The 18,348-nt window shown below is 35.6% G+C and overlaps 1 protein-coding gene across 1 annotated transcript in view; it reads right to left on the bottom strand.

Moving 5' to 3' along the window:
* The window catches only part of LOC103748507 (ankyrin repeat and sterile alpha motif domain-containing protein 1B), a gene marked incomplete at its 3' end in the record, with an annotated part of 501,190 nt that overhangs the window by 182,830 nt on the left and 300,012 nt on the right, over window positions 1-18,348 (bottom strand). The window contains exon 9 of the mRNA XM_008851154.1: window positions 8,445-8,588. Within this exon, the coding sequence (XP_008849376.1) occupies window positions 8,445-8,588 (144 nt within the window). The remainder of the gene's footprint in view (window positions 1-8,444; window positions 8,589-18,348) is intronic.

Below are 18,348 nucleotides of genomic sequence, written 5' to 3'. Positions count from 1 at the left end.
TGTCAATATTCCTTTGGATAAGATTGGGGTCTGCTGTTCATTTGCCCAGTTCTGTGCTGGGTTACTATCTGGGAATCCCTTTGGCCACCATGGCCAACAACTCAAAAGAAGGTATCGCCTGTCTGGCATTGATGCTTGTTATATAGCCTTTAGCTATACATATGGACTCATGAAATTATATTGGCCCTTTTAATCATTGGTTATACTTTCCTTTTGGGTGTTTAAGGCCATATAGTTGGTTTTAAGATAATATTTCTATAATTTTTTAAAGGATGTAAATTAAATCAGACTAAACCCAATGTTATCATACAGTTATTCCTGTGAAAAAAAGCACTTTGATGTGTCAAAGTCTTAATTGGGTAAATATATACTAGTTATGCTGATCCTATTAATTATAAGATAAATAAGAGCATGCAGGTGGAAATTACAACATATGGACTTTGGATAGGTCAGTAAGAAGAATTATTCATATGGAAATAGATAACAAATAAAAGAAAAAAATGCACACATTACCAGAAATAACCAAATATTTCAATATGAATGGAAAAAAAATATGCTGGTCTTAAGCTATAGAAGTTTCAGTAGCAAAGGTTAAGGGTATGTGTGTTATGTTATCACATGTACTATCATGTCAATAGAGATATGATGAACTTACTGAATTGATCATGTTTATTATACCTGGAAAACTTCCTCAGAATTTTTAATAACAATTGATAGTGAATGAAGGAGGGAGCACAAATGTGACACTTGAGGCCATTTCCAGTGTAAAGTCAGGGCACATGTATCCAGATAAAAGCTTTTAAATGTCAACAATTTAAGTCGTTAAGTCAAACCATAAAATTCATATTGTCTATAAGAGAAGATAGTGCTAATAAGTAAAGCTTTATTTTTCTTGGTAATAGAAACGATTTTCCTAGTAAAAATGGAAATGATCAAGAAGAAAATAAAAATCATATTTCTGAAAATTTCACTGGATACACAGCCACAATACAGATACAGATGATTTTATATAAACGGAATCATATTTATATTACTAGTTTGAAATATGTTTTGATTTTTTAAGAAAAATATAAATGAATAGGGAGACACCTCATCTTCATGCATAAAGAGTATTCCATTACAGACTGCTCCAAATTATTTACTCAATCCCCCATTACAAGATACCACTCTTGGTTACCATTTTAATCTTGCTCCTGTGTATTAATATAATGGTTATGCTATAATAACATTGATAAAACTCTGGTGCTAACATGTTCATCAAATTCTCCAGTTACCTCTAAGGTAAATGCTTACAATTAAATGTGCTGGATAAATGAATATGTGGAGTACAGATATTTAAATCAACAGAATATTTAAACCTAATAGAAAACTTACCCGATCCTTGTTGAAAGCCATTTGCAGTGGATCTCCAGACAGGTATACCGGATGAGGGTATGGCTTGTTGAGCTGTGGAGAAGTGGTGAAGTGGGGTCGGCCAGGGTGAGTGGTCAGTTGGGATGGAAAGGACAATATCCCTGTCTCAAGGAAGGGGCTGCTGAGTGACAGAGTCAAAGGATGTGTGATGATGTCAAGAGGATAAAAGCAGGAGATAAAAGATTAGCTTAGGAGGAGGGAGGAGTATAGTGGCAGAAACAGGGAGGAAGTAAGATTATAATTGGCAGTTGAAATTATGGAGCCAGAGAGCAGAGGCTGTTGGGAACTAGCTTGTCAGGCTCAGGTGTTGATCCTCCCACTTGAGTACCCATACTTGTACATTATGTCACTGAGTGAGTCATGAAATCTGAAATGGCCTGACATCTGTGCACCACCACACTTATATCCACACTGCCTGGATATACGGACCCCACTGTGGGCATCACTGAGCATTTACTAATAGCACCTGCAAAGTCCCCTGACACCAAGGATCAAAAAAGCATGTAGAAGACAACCACAGGCCAGAGAGGCTGGGGAGGTAAGATGCCCGTAAGTATGGTAAGGAAGGTATAGAGCAGATTGTAAGAGCTGTCTTGATCGAAGAGAATCATCAACAGCCAGTCTGTTACCATATTAAACAGCCCAGAGCAGCTCTGCAATGGGCATGTTTTATACCTCTGGGGATAAACTGCAGCACCAGTGGTATAAAGGGGAGTGTATTATCTTCGAGTGCACACTGATGATGAAGAGTGACTTTATCCAGATTAGCACAAGTATGCCTGAATGCATACACACACACACAAAAAAAAAACAAAACAAAACAAAACTACAAGCCCATTTAGCGTTGCTTGTATGTACATGTGTTTACAGCTGACTACTTGGGACTGAATAACCTATTGGAGCTCATGATTCTTCCTCTCTTAGCACCTGTTATATTGCCTGTAGCTCTTCACCTAGGGGTGGGACCTTGTGAAATCTCCCCCATCCATGCTGGCATGTTAACTGGTATTGTCATTATGCTGGTCTTGTGTAGGCAACCATATTGTTGAGATTTTAGGAATGGCTTCCTTGTCATGTCTAGAAGACACTATGCAATAGTAAGCATCCTGGTCCTCTGACTCTTACACTCTTTCCACCACCTCTTCCACAATATTCCCTGAACCCTACTCTTTTTCTCTTTAGCTTTGCCCTCCTTCAGATTTAAGGTTTCACTGGAAACACCATGTTTACATTCTGAAACCACCAGTGGAGAGGTACAACAACACTCAGGCCATCCTGACCACGGAAACTCTAACAAACCCATGTTTGAGGAATAGGTAAAGTGCCCAAAGGTAACTCATTGCAGAGACTTGAAAATGAAGCCAGGATGCTTTGGGGAGGGCAATTAAAGGCCCTTAAATGCTGAGCTCCTTGCCCCCTACCCTAGGGTAGGCATCCATATTTGGAAGGGTTCAAAGACAAAAGAGGCTTCATTTGGAAGCCATGACATTAGAGAAGACCCCACACCTTCTCCACAATATTCCCCAAATCTGAATTTCAGAAATACTTAGCTATAAACTACTCTCAGTTTTATAACCAGTGATACAATGCAACCCATAATAGCCTAGTCATTCAATCTACATTTGAACACATACTGTTGTAATCTAGGTAAGTTGAAAGCTATGAGACACAACATCTCCATTACTGTCACTTATATACATGTAACATGTGCAACATTTTCTCTCATTTAACTGTAGGAAGACAAGCGAGGCATTACTGTTGCTGTGTGCTTTACTCACTTAATTGTTCTCTCCCTAGGGACATGCGATGACGTTCTCTAAAGGAGATAAAAATAAAATCAGTATCAAGAGCTTCACATGTACCCCAAATTATTTATGCCCACCTATTCTGGTTACTCTAGTAATGAGTCCAACACGCCTCATACTGCATTCAAAAGTTCACACATTCTTGCACTCACAAGGCCTGATAAAGGGATGAAAGGAGCAAGAGGAGTATCGGTGACCATAAGCATCACTGCAGGTGCCATGAATGGGGCTGCAACAAACACTGCATTGCAGACTTAGGGGAGAAACAGCACTGAAAAGGGCAGTCTCAATAGATCCAGGAGGAAGCTCAGCCAGCCCAGCCATAATAGATGCTTCCAGCCTTTTAAATCCCGCAGAAGAATGGGTTGCACGCACCTCTGTCTTCTAAGGGGAAGTTCAAGTGCATCAGCAACAGCTCCCTGGCCTCTTCTGAGAGGGCAGCCTGAGTGTGATGATTGTAGGAGGAGAAAAGGCTGAAAAGCCTGTCACAGAATAGGGTAAAGTTCAATATTGCAGTCCCTCATCTCAGCCTTACACAGTGAAGGCTACACGAGAGAACAGCATAGAAGCCATAGGGTCTATGTCCAGAAGGATGTGCAGTAAAGCCTCACAGCCCTGTACTACACATAGAACAGAAAGGGGCATCATCTAAGACTGTAGAGGAAAGCAATAACATTCCCCATAACATAGTCCTTCAACTCACATTCTCTGCTCTAATGTTCACTCCATAAAACAGGGAACATAGTAATAAAACTAACAGCAATCTACAAACTGGGCTCTGAAGTATCTTTAACTTCCTCCTAACTTGATAGCTGTGATTAAATGGGTAGAAGGTCAAATAAAATGCTGAAGGTTAAGCAAAAAATCTCCTCCATTAGAGTCAAACAGAATTCTAAGACTTGGAAAATACAGACTATAACCCAGAACAAAAGCAATGAATAAAAAGCAGGAAAATGTAAATGAGACCAGGAAAGCAGGGGGGCGACAGCACAGTACCTAAAGATGCAGGGTGGAGTCAGTATTGTCACTATTAACTGTGACTTTATGGTTTATTAATTCACATATTCAGTTTGAGAATTAGAAATGAGGAATGTGAAATATCTGGTATGGAGCAGACACTATTGAAATGGTACCAATCACTACAGTCAGCAGTGCTGTGAAATAAATTTGAATTTGCTCATATTTTCTAAAAAGGGATACAGTGACTGTTTTTCTAATTCATTGTCCAACTTAATCTAACTTAATTGCTTTAAAATTATTTTATATAATCTCTAGTGACACTAAATCTTAGTATCTTCTAATAATTTTAATCCCCTGATGTTGTTTAGACTTCTAACCCTTCATGAATTCAAGCGAAATTGCTTGTAGAAACTTCAGTCCACTCACAAGAAGATAAAATACCATATAATATATTCACAAGCACGAACTCCAAAGTGCCTATCAGTTTGCCCATTTATTCGAATTTTAGCACTGGAGATATAAAAAAGAAAACTAAAGTCTAAAATATTGGATCAATGCAAAACCTAGACAAAACCTGGGAATTAAATCTATGTTCTCATCTTGCAAGTCAAAATTTGGCTTGAGTTTAAAAAGTGTTTGGGGATTATATATACAGGTCACCTGGATACCAGTTAAATCTATATGTTTTTCCATAATCATATTTCAGAAGCTGAATTCTATGCTTTAAACAATAAAAGATGTTTTTGATTCAATTAAATTAATATAGGAAATATGTTATTTCAATCCTACAGACCTGGGTGTATGAGAATGTAGAAAGCACCATATTAATTGCACCAATCCCAAAGGTTCCTGTAACAGACTATAAAAAAATGACTAGTTAAAAAAAAAGACTATTCATTAAGCTCTATATGCAGTGTCTACAGATTACTGACTTTTAATGCCTCCCAAATGCTTGAAATGTGAAAAATGGCTTCCAAATATGAATGCTATTTTGGGGACTGGATGCTTTAATTTTAAAATTTCCAAAGTTACATTGTTGAGAAATGATATCCAATCATGTTACTTTGGGCAAATAATGTAAAATGAAAAAAATTAAACACTATAATACATTTACAATAAAAATTGCTTCAAGTGGTTTGTTGGTGTGTGGTTTCATTTCATGCTACTGACTTCCTAAAATGTTTGAAAGCAACCAGACTATCTCTTAGCTACTAGGGGCCAACTATCTTTGTATTCAGGACCATAAGTGTGCTTACTACACAGTGGTCCCTGAATAATCACTGAGTAGATGATAAGAGCAGTCTCTACTCCTTTTCTAACACTTCAACAGAAATGCTGGTTTTCCAACTCATTGTCTTCAGATTTCATAGTAACTCATGTTACCTCACTGTGCTTCTGAGCAGAAATCCTGATGCTCAATACCAGAACTTACAATTAGTTTATAAAGTTGTCTTAAAAGTTTTGAAATAATGCATTCCTCTCACCTCTTTTTTAAAAAGTTAAGAAACATCAACGATAAACAATGGGAAAATATTTAAATTTCATTAATTTTGAATATATGAACGACACACTCAGAAAATCTTTGATAATAAAATAAAAGGCAGATGAATTTCAAAATTATACAAGTTATGTAACATATATATGCTTCAATTGCAAAACTATGAAACACCTCCATAAACTTTTTCAAATAACACATAAAAACATACGTGTCTCATTTATACACAAACACATACACTCTAAAAGAGAGCCCATGAACAATAATACCCAGACATACACAAACATACATTCTCAAGAATTTACAGTGAGAAGGGCATCAGTAAAAGTCCTACTTCTGTTTACTAGACTAAATCTAATTTTAAAAAGTACTGTGTCTCAAGTAAATTTTTAAACTTAATGCAGTAATAATTAAAGTTCCAACAGGAACACTTTTTAAATTTGGCATACTAATTATAAAATATAAAATTTAAAAAATAAGCATTCAAGTCAGGTAACAATTTTAATATAATAATGCAATGTAATAATATCAACACTGAGTCACATGGTTTATATATTCAGAAAACAAATGGAAATGAGATTTTAGATGTGAATCCAAAATATAAGAATGAAATATAAGGGGAGTATGAGTTATTGTTCAATAAAAGACATAGGAAAACTAAATATCAACAAGTAAAATTCAATATAGAGTCATATTTGTAATTTAACCAAAAATTAATTCTAAAAGATAAATTATAGGAAAAATAGCTTTGCAAAGTTTTATGAATTTAATATTTTAAAACTATACACCATACTTGTACACTTACATACAAATCAAGACAGCAAAGAAGCTGAAGATTGAGAACACTTTCATGGTAAATGTAACTAATAAAATATTAATATATAGAACATCTAAGAAATATACTGAAGCAATACTAGTCTTCACAGACAAAGAAAAAGAAATCCAGTATTTAAAAGTTATAAACCAAAACCCAAACCAACTTACTACCAATCATAAAAAAATCAAATAAAAACAATCACTAACAAAGTGATGGAGAATCATATATAATTATATGATTACAGACTTTTGAATAGTAGAGTATTATAACAAAAGTTCTATTAATTTAGTTTGTTCTAATAATTATATCTTTTACGATATAACATAAATAACTAAAAAGTATATTTTACAAAGACAATACTTTTTATCAAAAATGGGTAAAGATGTTCAATTATGTAAAACTTTTAGTCAGAAGAGGATGAATTAATAAAACAAAAATGTTGTGCTTATCAATTCCTTTCTTCTTTACCAATATAAGTGTGATATAAAAATCTACACTGCGTATAAAGACCCAAAGGGAAGACATACTCTCTGATTTATTCCACTATTCATGCCAAGCATCACATTGCTGAGTCCACAAGTTGTGAACATCACAGGACTGATTTTCTAACTCCACAGGACACATAGTCTATTAAATATTAATGACAGTTATATGGAGATTAGGGTAAGGTATCACAAATGTCCTATGAAGAAAAGTTAAAACACCATGTATCAGTTTTAATAACCTATTTATCTTTCCACCAAAAATAAATATTGCAATTTAGATGGCTATGACAAACTATCTGGACATAGCCAGGTGGAAATGATGGTTTCTTAGACATAAGTGTTTCATAGTTTTGGCAAAACAGAAAAAACATTTTTGAGATAACATGCTTTTCTGACAATTCCTGTGAACTGTCATCCGTCTTAGGCTATCTTTATTTTAGCATTAGCCTTATTTATGTGAAGTAGTATCTCATCTTGAATAAAAATATTTTTTTAATTGTGGCTTCAAATTTCCTAACACTGAAGTATTTTACTCATTTCTCCAAACTCCTCTAGATGATTAGGCCATAATATAAAGGGGGAATTTAAAGGTGATATAAGGGACTGGAGATGTTGCTCAGTGGTCAAGAGCACTGGCTGCTCTGGCAGAAGACCTGGGTTTGATTTGCAGCAGCCACATGGAGGCTAACAACCTTTCATAACTCCAGTTCCAAGGGATCTGATGCCCTCTTCTGACCACCATGGGCACTGAAGGACATGGATGCACCTACCTACATGTAGACCACACACGCATACACATAAAATAAAAATAATAAATATTTTAAAGTAATATAATTAAAGCTGATTTGATAAATATATACATAAGTATAAAGATATAAATATATAATATGTCATATATAATATGGATAAATGTATAATGAATGTTTTAGTTGTTCTAGTCTCACTTTTGGAATGTTCATCAAACTCCTCAGTGGTACATATTCACATTATTCGACAATGCTGCTATTGTGCTAAGAAAAAATAAATCACTACCTATGGCTTTAAATGAGTCTAATATAATCCTCTGCAAATATAGCTTTAGATCACGTCTTACTATTTGATAAAAATAGTATTAACTGGGGTTGGAAAGATGGCTCAGAGGTTAAGAGCACTGGCTGCTCTTGCTACACATAAAATAAAAATAAATATAAATTTTAAAAATAGCATTCTTTGAAATGATATATTTATGAACCATGAACATTAAAACCCCTTATAAATAAGAAACACTTTCAGTATCATTGCAAATATATTTTAAATAAAAATTATGTAAATTATCTGCATGTTGACACACATATGCACAGCAACTTGACTGAAGAAAAATTACAAACTGAACAAGATACTAACTGAATTTTTGAAGTGAGACGTTAAATCTTAAAGCATATGCAACCATTTTAAAGTTCTGTTGTACCTTAATAAAAACAAACCTTTACCTGTGCAAGCATGGGGAAGCCAAGGTTCCTACATCCGTTACAAGGAGTTAATGCTTCCCAAAGTCCCGTGGGCCCACAGGTGTTTTCATCATCATCTTCTTCTTCCACTTCTCCTGGTGACAAATTTATTGTAGATGAAGTTCTCTGAAATTAAATTTATATTATACCAATATATTATATCAATGTGATTTATATATCATAACATCAATCAAATTACATAAATTACTTGTGGTATGTCTTAGCGAGCAAAAGTCAGCTCATGTCTAGCCACAGTTACCAGGCTGTACCAGGTGACTAGGCCAGAATATGCATAATTAAATCAAACTGGAAGTGAAAAAACTGAGAAGATATAAACTAATGAAGTTCATAATGAAAAACAGGATGTGACAACAACTGGAGAAAATATGTGGCCAGCAATAAAAGGGGAAGAAACCTCATGATTTATCAAGAATTTAAGTTCAATCATAAAACTAAGGGGAGATATAGCAAGAAAAGTGCCATAAGACCACATGAATGAACTAGGAATTCCTGTGAGAAATGTCTCAGTAGGCCACCCAAAGCAAACATCACAAAACCTTGTACATAGGACATGAGGATACTTTTAAAAATTTCAAAACAACTTCTATTCTGATCATACAAATTTATTCTTGCCATTCCTAAAGCCTGTAAAAGTAACCATAACAGATTTATCAAAATACTTAAACCACAAAAACAAGGATAACAGGAGAAATATTCATGGATGAGAAAACTTGTAGACAATGACGGCAATTTGGGCATGAGCTAGAAAGGAATTACCTAACCTTACAAATAGGAACATTTGAAAACAAAGTGCTTGGATGATGGAATACTTAGAGATTAGTACTAGTAAAAATACACATAAGACCTAAAAAGGACAGAGACACATTCTCAGAAAGAGTTAAATCTTCAGATATAGCTTCTCACCCAGCTAGAAAACTAAACTAGAGACAAGAATTCAGAGGTATATTTTCCAGAAGAGTTGAATCAAAGAGATTATGCATTCTAACAATCTATATACACAAAAATCCATATATACATGCAAAAAGATCAAGATCTAAAACCATGAGAGCTGAACTCTATATGCAGTAAATGACAACTCTCAGCCTACCCAGTGCCTTTTCACATTTGTCTTAAAAGCTATGACATCTAGATTATATTTCCTAGGTAGAGGACTGGAATACACTGACCTCTGATATGGTCTGAATAGTTTGTCCCCTCCCAAAACTCAGGTTGGAGTTCAATGTGTACTCTGAAGTATTAAGAAGGTTAAAACTTTTTTTTTTTTTTTTTTTTGTCTTTTTGAGACAGGGTCTCCCTGTAGCCCCAGCTGTCCTGGAACTCACTATGTAGACCAGGCTGGCCTTGAATTCACAGAGATCCGCCTGCCTCTGCCTCCCAAGTGCTGGGATTAATCCACCTCCAGAGTCTGGAGGTGGGGCCTTGGGAGGTAAGTAGACAAGACCTAAGGTGGAGCCCTGAATGCTGGTGGCTCTGTAAGAGAGAGAGAAACTAGCTGGGTGTGGTGGTGCACACCTTTAATCCCAGCACCCGGGAATCAGAGGCAGGCAGATCTCTGTGAGTTCAAGGCCAGCCTGGTCTACATAGTGAGTTCCAGGACAGCTGGGGCTATAGGGAGACCCTGTCTCAAAAAGACAAAGAAAAAAAAAAAGAGAGAGAGAGAGAGAGAGAGAGAAACCAGAGGAGACACAAGGGCATATGCCCTGCCTCTTGCCACGTGATACTTTGTTCTGTCCAGGACCCTGTCAACAAGAAGGCCATCATCAGATACGGCTGCTCCACCTTAAACTACCAGAACTGAGTCAAATTAAACCTCCTTTTAAAAAAGCTTAGCCTGTCTGTGGTACTGAGTAATTAGTAATAAGAAAGGAAATAATACAGTCTTCCTACGAAAAATGATCTACTACAAATAACAAGAAAATAGTAGAGTCAATGTCTTAGTCAGTAGTATAAAGTCTACCTCTCAACAAAGTCAGTAATAAAAACATATCCTAATGTTTCAGCTAAATATAAACAAAGATCATAGCATATTTAAAGAAAGCCACTAGTAGATCAAGCTGGGTTTGTTTTCTTAGTTTCCTCAGTTGAATGATAGATATCCATGAAATAACAGAATGCTACAAAATGCACGCACAGATACATAACTAAATGACTATATAGACATATATACGTGCACATACAGACATACAAATATACATATGCACACTGCAATGGAGGGACTGAAAACAAATCTGAGGAAATTTCCCAGTTGATAGAATAACAAGTGAGAAGTGAGATGCTAAGAAAAGTAGGGAATCAAAAGAGACCCAAAACCTTAAGAGTTCTAAACATTAGAAAGAATATACATGAGAAGATCAAAGAAATGATGCAAGAAGTTTTACGGGAGCTAAAGAAAGCACCCACAACCAAAGATCCTGATGAATGCTCAGCACACTGAATTCTGAAAATGCATGGGTTTAGATAAAATAAATAAACTTGCATAAAGATCTTTATAATGCAGTGTTCAGCACAATACTGAAAGATCATGATCACTAGAGTAAGTAAAGATATTCTGCATATTTGATTGTAAATTTAAAATTAGAATATTGAACTTTTCTTCCTCTTACGAAGAATTTATTTTTCTACATGCACATTTTAACTTTCCCTTCATCAATTGCCAATAACTAGGATATAACACAATCAAATTGTTACAATCATGTTACTATCTCATATGATATTGAAAACTAAGTGGTTTGTTACAACATAGAACCTTTTTTTCTGAATTATTCCTATTCATAAAATGTCTTTGAGGCAAACAAAAATTATTTATTTTCCTTTGCTTTATAAATAAAAAAAAAACTAAAGCACAGAGAAGTCAAGTGAAACCCAGGGTCACAAAATTGGTGGCAGAAAAAGGAGTCTAACACAGACTGCCAGACTGAGACATTTTCTTCCTTAACCACAGACTACAAGACCTCTCATCTGGCATATAAGTCTATAAAAAGCAGTATCTCGAAGAACTAAGCTGATGGAGGTGCACTTTAAATGAAAAGTGTATATTTTTAATGTTTTGCTACATGATGATCTCCCCAGGGAGCATTTTGCCATCTGCAACAGCCAGTGAAATTTTCTGTGATTTGGTACATAGCAACCATAGTTTCATAAATACACATTTCTTACATCAGTAATAAAAGGTGACTATCACGCCAACTCATTTTATCCTGTAGATCTTCTGGATGAAAAACGTCTCAGAAAGTCTAAAACTTTGATCTAAGAGGAACACGTGTATGTGTTTAATTCATTTATCCACAAAAATGAATTAAAAATTATCAAAGGCATCTTCTTCACAAATTGTGATTGGTTAATGGTCTGGCCATCAAAAACAACCCAACATGACACCATAAACTGCCTCATATTTAGCTAAATACTATCAACATTCATATTCATAGATCAACATTTCATTTTGTCAGTTCTTTTCTGATTTTAATGGTTCTGTGATTATTTTACTCAATTATGCAGTGAATTTCCTCTCCCCCCCATCAAAATCTTTTTATATCCCCAGATAGCCTGGAATTTTCTATGTAGGCCAGGATGGATTCAATCTCACAAAGACTGTCTCTGCTTCCCAAGTACTGGGATTTAAAGGCATGAGCTACCATACCTGGCCCCATATGTGTCTTCCCTTTAAAGGGAAAAACATCAAATTTATACATCTTTCCTGTTCGTAAACCTCCAATTATTTTCCACTGTGCAACAAATTATACACAAATTATTTGGTCTGTGTTCAAAATTCTATGGTCCTTCCACCTTTATTTTTTTCCCCAGTACTGGGGGTTGAATCTAAAGTTTCTCAGGTCCAAAGCATGAAGCTATCATCTCTATCCCTCTTTTTTCAGCCTTTTAAATTTTTGTGATAGGGTCTTACTAAACTGCCCAAACTGTCCTTGAACTCAATCTTTATCCCAGAGTGTCCCAGGCAAGCCTTGAACTTGTGACCCTTCTGCTTCAGTCTTCCACCATAGTTGGGATTACAAGTCTGTACGACCACTCCTAGACTTTAGCCTTTTCATCTATTCCATTAGACTCATACCAGACTATAATCAAGTCAAATGCTTACCTTTGCCTAGTCATGCTCCAACTTTTACTCAAGACTTCTATCTTACTTTCCTATACAACACACAGCAGGAGTTAAGAATTTACTTCTAAATTAGATAGCCTTGAATTCAGGTTCCAACTGTCCCACTTACTAAATGTACAATTTACATTTTCAATTTATTTTTATTTTATGTGTATGAGTGTTTTGCCTGCTTGTAAGTTAAGTGAACCATGTGTGTGCAATGCCTGCGAAGGCCAGATGAGAACATCAAATACCCTGGAATTGGAGTTATGGACAGTTGTTAGCTGTTGCATGGGTGCTGGGAACCTAATTTGGGCCCTTTGCAAGAGCAGCCAGTGCTTTTAACTACCGAGCCATCTCTCCAGCCTTTAGATGTACAATTTTCAAAAGATCTGACCACCCTCGCCCATGCTTGCTTTATTTATATGATGAAAATTAACACTTAGCAATTTTTCCTAATAATCAAATGAGGTAATACAGTGCTTGACATGATAAGATTTTAATAAATATTAACTATCATTTTAGTTATTATTTTCTTACAAACAAGTATACATTCAAATATAGCTCAGATTTCACCCCTTATGTAATATTTTCCATATTTTCACAAACAAAAATTTTACCACTCTCTTCTGAATGCTTATAGTTCTTTTAGTGACCATGTGTATTATGGTAGTTCACATATACCTTGAAATAATAGACGACACAGTAGCAAAAAGCACTGGCTTCTTTGAAGTCAAATAACCACACATTTAAGTCCTTGCTTTGCAATTTCCAAGCTAGATGACTTTAAGTAAATTACATGATCTTATCAATCCTCAGTTTACTTATTTGTAAAAGTAGGTATAATACTAATTCCTACTTTGTTGGGCTGTAACAAGAGAAAGTCACATCATCATGACTTGCATATAAAATAATAATTACTGGTATGTTTTGTTTTTATCCTGGAAGAGTTGTAAATGCACACGGTATCCTTGTTCATTCACACATACACACGTGTGGCTTACTTCTGTTTATTGCAAGCATTGTCTTATTCTTATTTGTGTCTTTTACAATGTTGTGTAGTACAATGGAACTCAATAATATTTACTGAAGTGTTGAATGAATGAACTATCGTTTTAATTTTATTAACTAGAAATTTCTGTTCATCTTAAGGGATGTACATAATAGCATCATAAATATCATGATTGCTATTTCATTTTTATTTTATATTAATTAACCATTACAAGTGGCTTTAGTGGAAATGAGGAAATATCAGTGGTCTAGCACTGCCCTCTAAAGACAGAATAGAAATCTGCTGTGCAAAACTATACTTTGTAACTTGAGTTCAATAAAACAAACCTTGGAAAGATTTTTCTCAAGCTGAATGTAATATTTGATTATATATGGGAAAGAGGCCATGTGAATGCACTCAACACAGATGGTTTCCTTTACTTTAGAAATCTTTTAAACTTTTTACTGGAGGCTTGTGTTCTTGAAGTTCCAGAAAAGGAGGAAAATTCTTCTTCAGAAAATATACTTCTATCTCTACTATTTGAGCCTGCTAGTTTCCTTGGTTATTATGATAATCACGTAAAAGAGTAAGCCAATTCTGCATTGGTAGGTAAAGGGAAAAGAGGGAGACAAATTTGAATTCAATCAAAGAAAAACGGTTTCTAGAATCATTGTACCAATATAGCGCTGAATAAATGGGGTTTCCCTATGAGGTGGTGTGTGTGTGTGTGTGTGTGTGTGTGTGTGTGTGTGTGTGTGTGTGTTATAAAATATAATTCTATACTGATGCTTTATAATTTACACTGCTTTCAGATATAGCATAGTCCAATAAACTAGGGTAAGAATTTTCCTCTTTTAAAGGGGAATGATCCGATTTCCAAGATATTATTCAGTTTGCAAGTTCATCTTATAAATGAAGTCAAATTATACTCACAAGGTCTATGGCTCAAGTTCCTTCCACATTTCACCCATACTGTAGAAGCAAGCTTCTTATCACTAGATATCTTACAAAGAGCAGTGGATATTTAAGCCAGCTCTCACGATGCTTTTCCTAAATTAAAACTAATGTACAGCTTGGCATTTACTTGATTTTATTAAAGAGCACAATCACACCAACCTCTTGTGTACAATTCACATTTCACAAAAAAATCTAGAAAATGAGTTTCAAATGACTCAGTTTAACCTCTTTTCCTCTATTGATATTTTTCTCTTTACAAAACAGAAAATCTCAAGAGTTCTAAGGTGACTTTAGAAAGTTTAGTCAAGCTTAGTTTGGTTTTCAGAAAGGCTTAGAATAGACGGCAAAAATATATACCTTTTGGAAGATGAAACTATTCTTCATGAAGACCATATACAAGCAAACCCTATTTTACTGAAAGTTTATTTCTTTTTTAAAAAAGCATCAAATAACTGGGTAGAAAGGTACTTTTCATCAACTTTCACCAAGAATAGAATTTGGTTCTTTCCCAGAGGATCTTCTGACCAGCTCTTCACTTTTCTCCTTAGTTCTTCAGAGTCCTCTACACTTAGTTACGCAGGACAATTTTACCTTAGTGTGCATCTTATCGCCACACTTGCATAATCTTATTACACAGGTGATCCTACATGGAATTGTTATTGTTGTTGTTCATGAATTCAATAGGGGACAGCAGCTACATAATGGCCAGAGAGCTGCGATATTTTATTTTTACGTTGTGTTCAAATTGGGCACTAAAGGCCTAGTGGAGAGCTGTATCAGTGATTACATTACTGAAGAAAGAGCAGACTCCCTTATTTTAAATTCAGTCCTGAGAAATGGATAGCACGCCATAGTGGAAGACTGTAACAGCAGCAAATGTAAAGTTTTCATAAGCTTAACACTGAGAATCTACTTATAATTTTCTGAAAATTATTCTGAAAAGATGCCTTTTAACACAGCCATTTACTCAGGCTCGTGACATTCACAAAAGCTACAAAAAAAAAAACCCATAATTTTCCCCAGGTTCGTTTGAAGTTAGCTATGAATAATAAACCACAATTAAGCCTGCAAGGAAAAGAAACAGATGAAGAGAAACAAGTCTTTATGACAAGAAGTTTATTGGGTTCACCTTGTAGCAGCCATGAACCAGATGATGTTTCTGTGTGGTGACTGCTTAAACTTAAGGATTTTCTAGGGTCGACTGTATTTCACACTTAACCGCAATTATTTATTTGCGATAACTAAGCAGAACCATTTTCTTTTAAATAGTACACTAGACAATGTATCTAAAATGCTCATTTCCAACATATTTTGTCCCCACCTGTGTTTACATATCTGCCATCCTTTGCAGAGCCATCTGGGAAACTTCAAAAAATATATTCCATTGGCTATTTTATTCTATTAAGCATAAATGTGTGTGTTTCTATTATCTCTTAATGTATTTGACTTCAGCTTGGTAACTAATTCTGTTTATTTCAAAATTAGAGAAGTCTAAACAGATGTCAGGTTTATATATAACGGAGAGAAACTAATTTAAAAAGTGCTAAGGTTATTTTAGAAAGTTTGCTGATGCTTAGTTTGGTTTTTAGTAAGACAGTACCATAGGAAAAATATGTAACTTTTGGAAACAAAACTATTCTTCATGTCAGGTGATTTCACATGACCAAACATATGAAATTTGAAAGTTTGTTTCATTCTTAAAAATCAAGTCTATTAAGGTATTATTTGCGATATAAACATACACCCAGTTTTAAACATACAATAGTGCAGTCATTGACACCCAGCTGAAAAGCATGGCCTTCACTGCTGTTCACATTCCTCTACCCAAAGCCCTAGAAACCGTTTTCTGCTCCCACAGTAGGTGTGCCTTTTTCAAACTTCACAAAAATAGAATCGAAAGGTATTATTATATGTGCTACTTTTGTTCAACATAATGTTTTTAAGCTCCATGCTTATTTTTCCATAGAGCAATAGTTCATTCTTTCTAATTAATAAACTTTTATTATCATCATTTTGTGGGACTGGGGATTGAACCCAAAGGCCTCATACAGCCAGGCCAATGTGCAGGCACTGAGCTACATCCCCAACGTCCTCTTTATTCCTTTGTAATACAAAATAGTATTTCATCAAGAGGATAAGAAAAGTTTTGTTTTTACAGTCAGCTATTAATGGGCATTTTTGTTCTTTTCAGTTTGGGGCCACCATGTTATTAATAAAATTGGGATGAATGACCACATAAAATCCGTGTCTTTGTTTTTCTTGAGTAAATACCTAAGATGCCAGGTCATGTGGTAAATATATCTTAAACATTTTTGTGTATCTTTTTGAGACAGGGTCTCTCTGCGGCCCCAGCTGGCCTAGAATTCACACGTAGATCAGGCTAGCCTCAGTCTTACAGAGCTTCCCCTACCTCTGTCTCCCAAGTGCTGGGATTAAAAAATATATCCTAAAATTTTAAGGAAACTACCAATTTTTTTTCAGAATGTAAAATTTTACATTCCCAGTAGCTCTGCATGAGAGTTTCAGAAGTTCCACATTCTTGGAGATACCTAATTTTAACCCTCTTAGCCATCCTAACGGATGCATGCAAGTGTCCTATAGTGTTTTTAATGTGCGATTCTGTGATTAGTAGGGTGTTAAATATCTTCTCCTGTCTTGTAGAGCATTCACATATCTGTTTTTGTGAAATGCTGTTCACATCATTTATACAACTTTATTAGAATGTTTGACTATCCTTTTGTTCTTTGTGTAGTATTTACAAATTCTTTGATTACCTCACAGCAGTAAAGATGCTCCCCTGTGTTTTCTTATGAATGTTTAACAGTTCCGCTTTTACACTAAGATCCTTGATCTACACTGGGTAACTTTTGTGTTGAGCATAACTTTAAGCTCATTTTATTTTTCTTATATAGGCTGAAATTGTTCCAGCCCCAGCAGTTCAAAAGAGTATCATTTCTTTCCATTGAAGAGCCCATGTAAACTTTTTGAATTTTGTACGTGTGTGTATGTGCATTCATGTGCATGTCTGCCAGCACACATACCACAGTGTGCATGTGAAAGTCGGAAAAGCTAGTGCATCTATCTTGCCCTCCTCCATGTTTAAGATAAGGTCTCTGTTGTTCGCCACTGCACACTCCAGGTTAGAGTTCCCCAGGCTTCTAGGGATGGTCTTGTCTCTCACTCCCATACCACTGAAGTCACAGACAGGTGCTATGGTGCCAGGCTTTTCCATGGTTTCAGGGGTTCAGGCCCAGGTCCTTATGCTTGTAGGGCAAACACTTTACTCACTGAGCCATCTCACCAGGTCTCTGCAAGTTTTTTGAAAATCAACAAAACATACTTGCCTTGCAAGCAAAACAACTAGTTTGGATTCCCCAGAACCTATGTAAATATTTGGTGGATGTGGCACCTTGCCTATAATTCCAGCCTCAGAAGGTGGAGGCAAGGACTCTCCAGAGCAACCTAGCTAAGTGAGACTAGACACATCAGCAAGCTCTGGGTTTGGGAGATTCTGCCTCAGTGATCAAGTGAAAAATCCATTGAAGAATACTCCTGATATCAGCCTCAGCACACATACATGTGCCCACTCACATGTGAACATGCACACAACCTACATGAAAAGAAGAAGAAAATAAAAAGAAAATCAGGGCAAGCAAGATGGCTCAGCAGGTAAAAGCACTTTCTATCAAGTCTGAAGATCTGTGTTCGAGCTCAGGAAAGCACATGGTAGGAGAGAACTGACTTCCACTACTTGTCCTTGTCCTCTGACCTCAACAAGTGTTCTCTCTCTCTCTCTCTCTCTCTCACTCTCTCTCTCTCTCTCT

The sequence above is a fragment of the Nannospalax galili genome, unplaced genomic scaffold, assembly GCF_000622305.1.
Source record: "Nannospalax galili isolate Female #2095 unplaced genomic scaffold, S.galili_v1.0 scaffold885, whole genome shotgun sequence".
Taxonomy (NCBI): domain Eukaryota; kingdom Metazoa; phylum Chordata; class Mammalia; order Rodentia; family Spalacidae; genus Nannospalax; species Nannospalax galili.
This window is presented reverse-complemented; position numbering and strand designations above follow the sequence as displayed.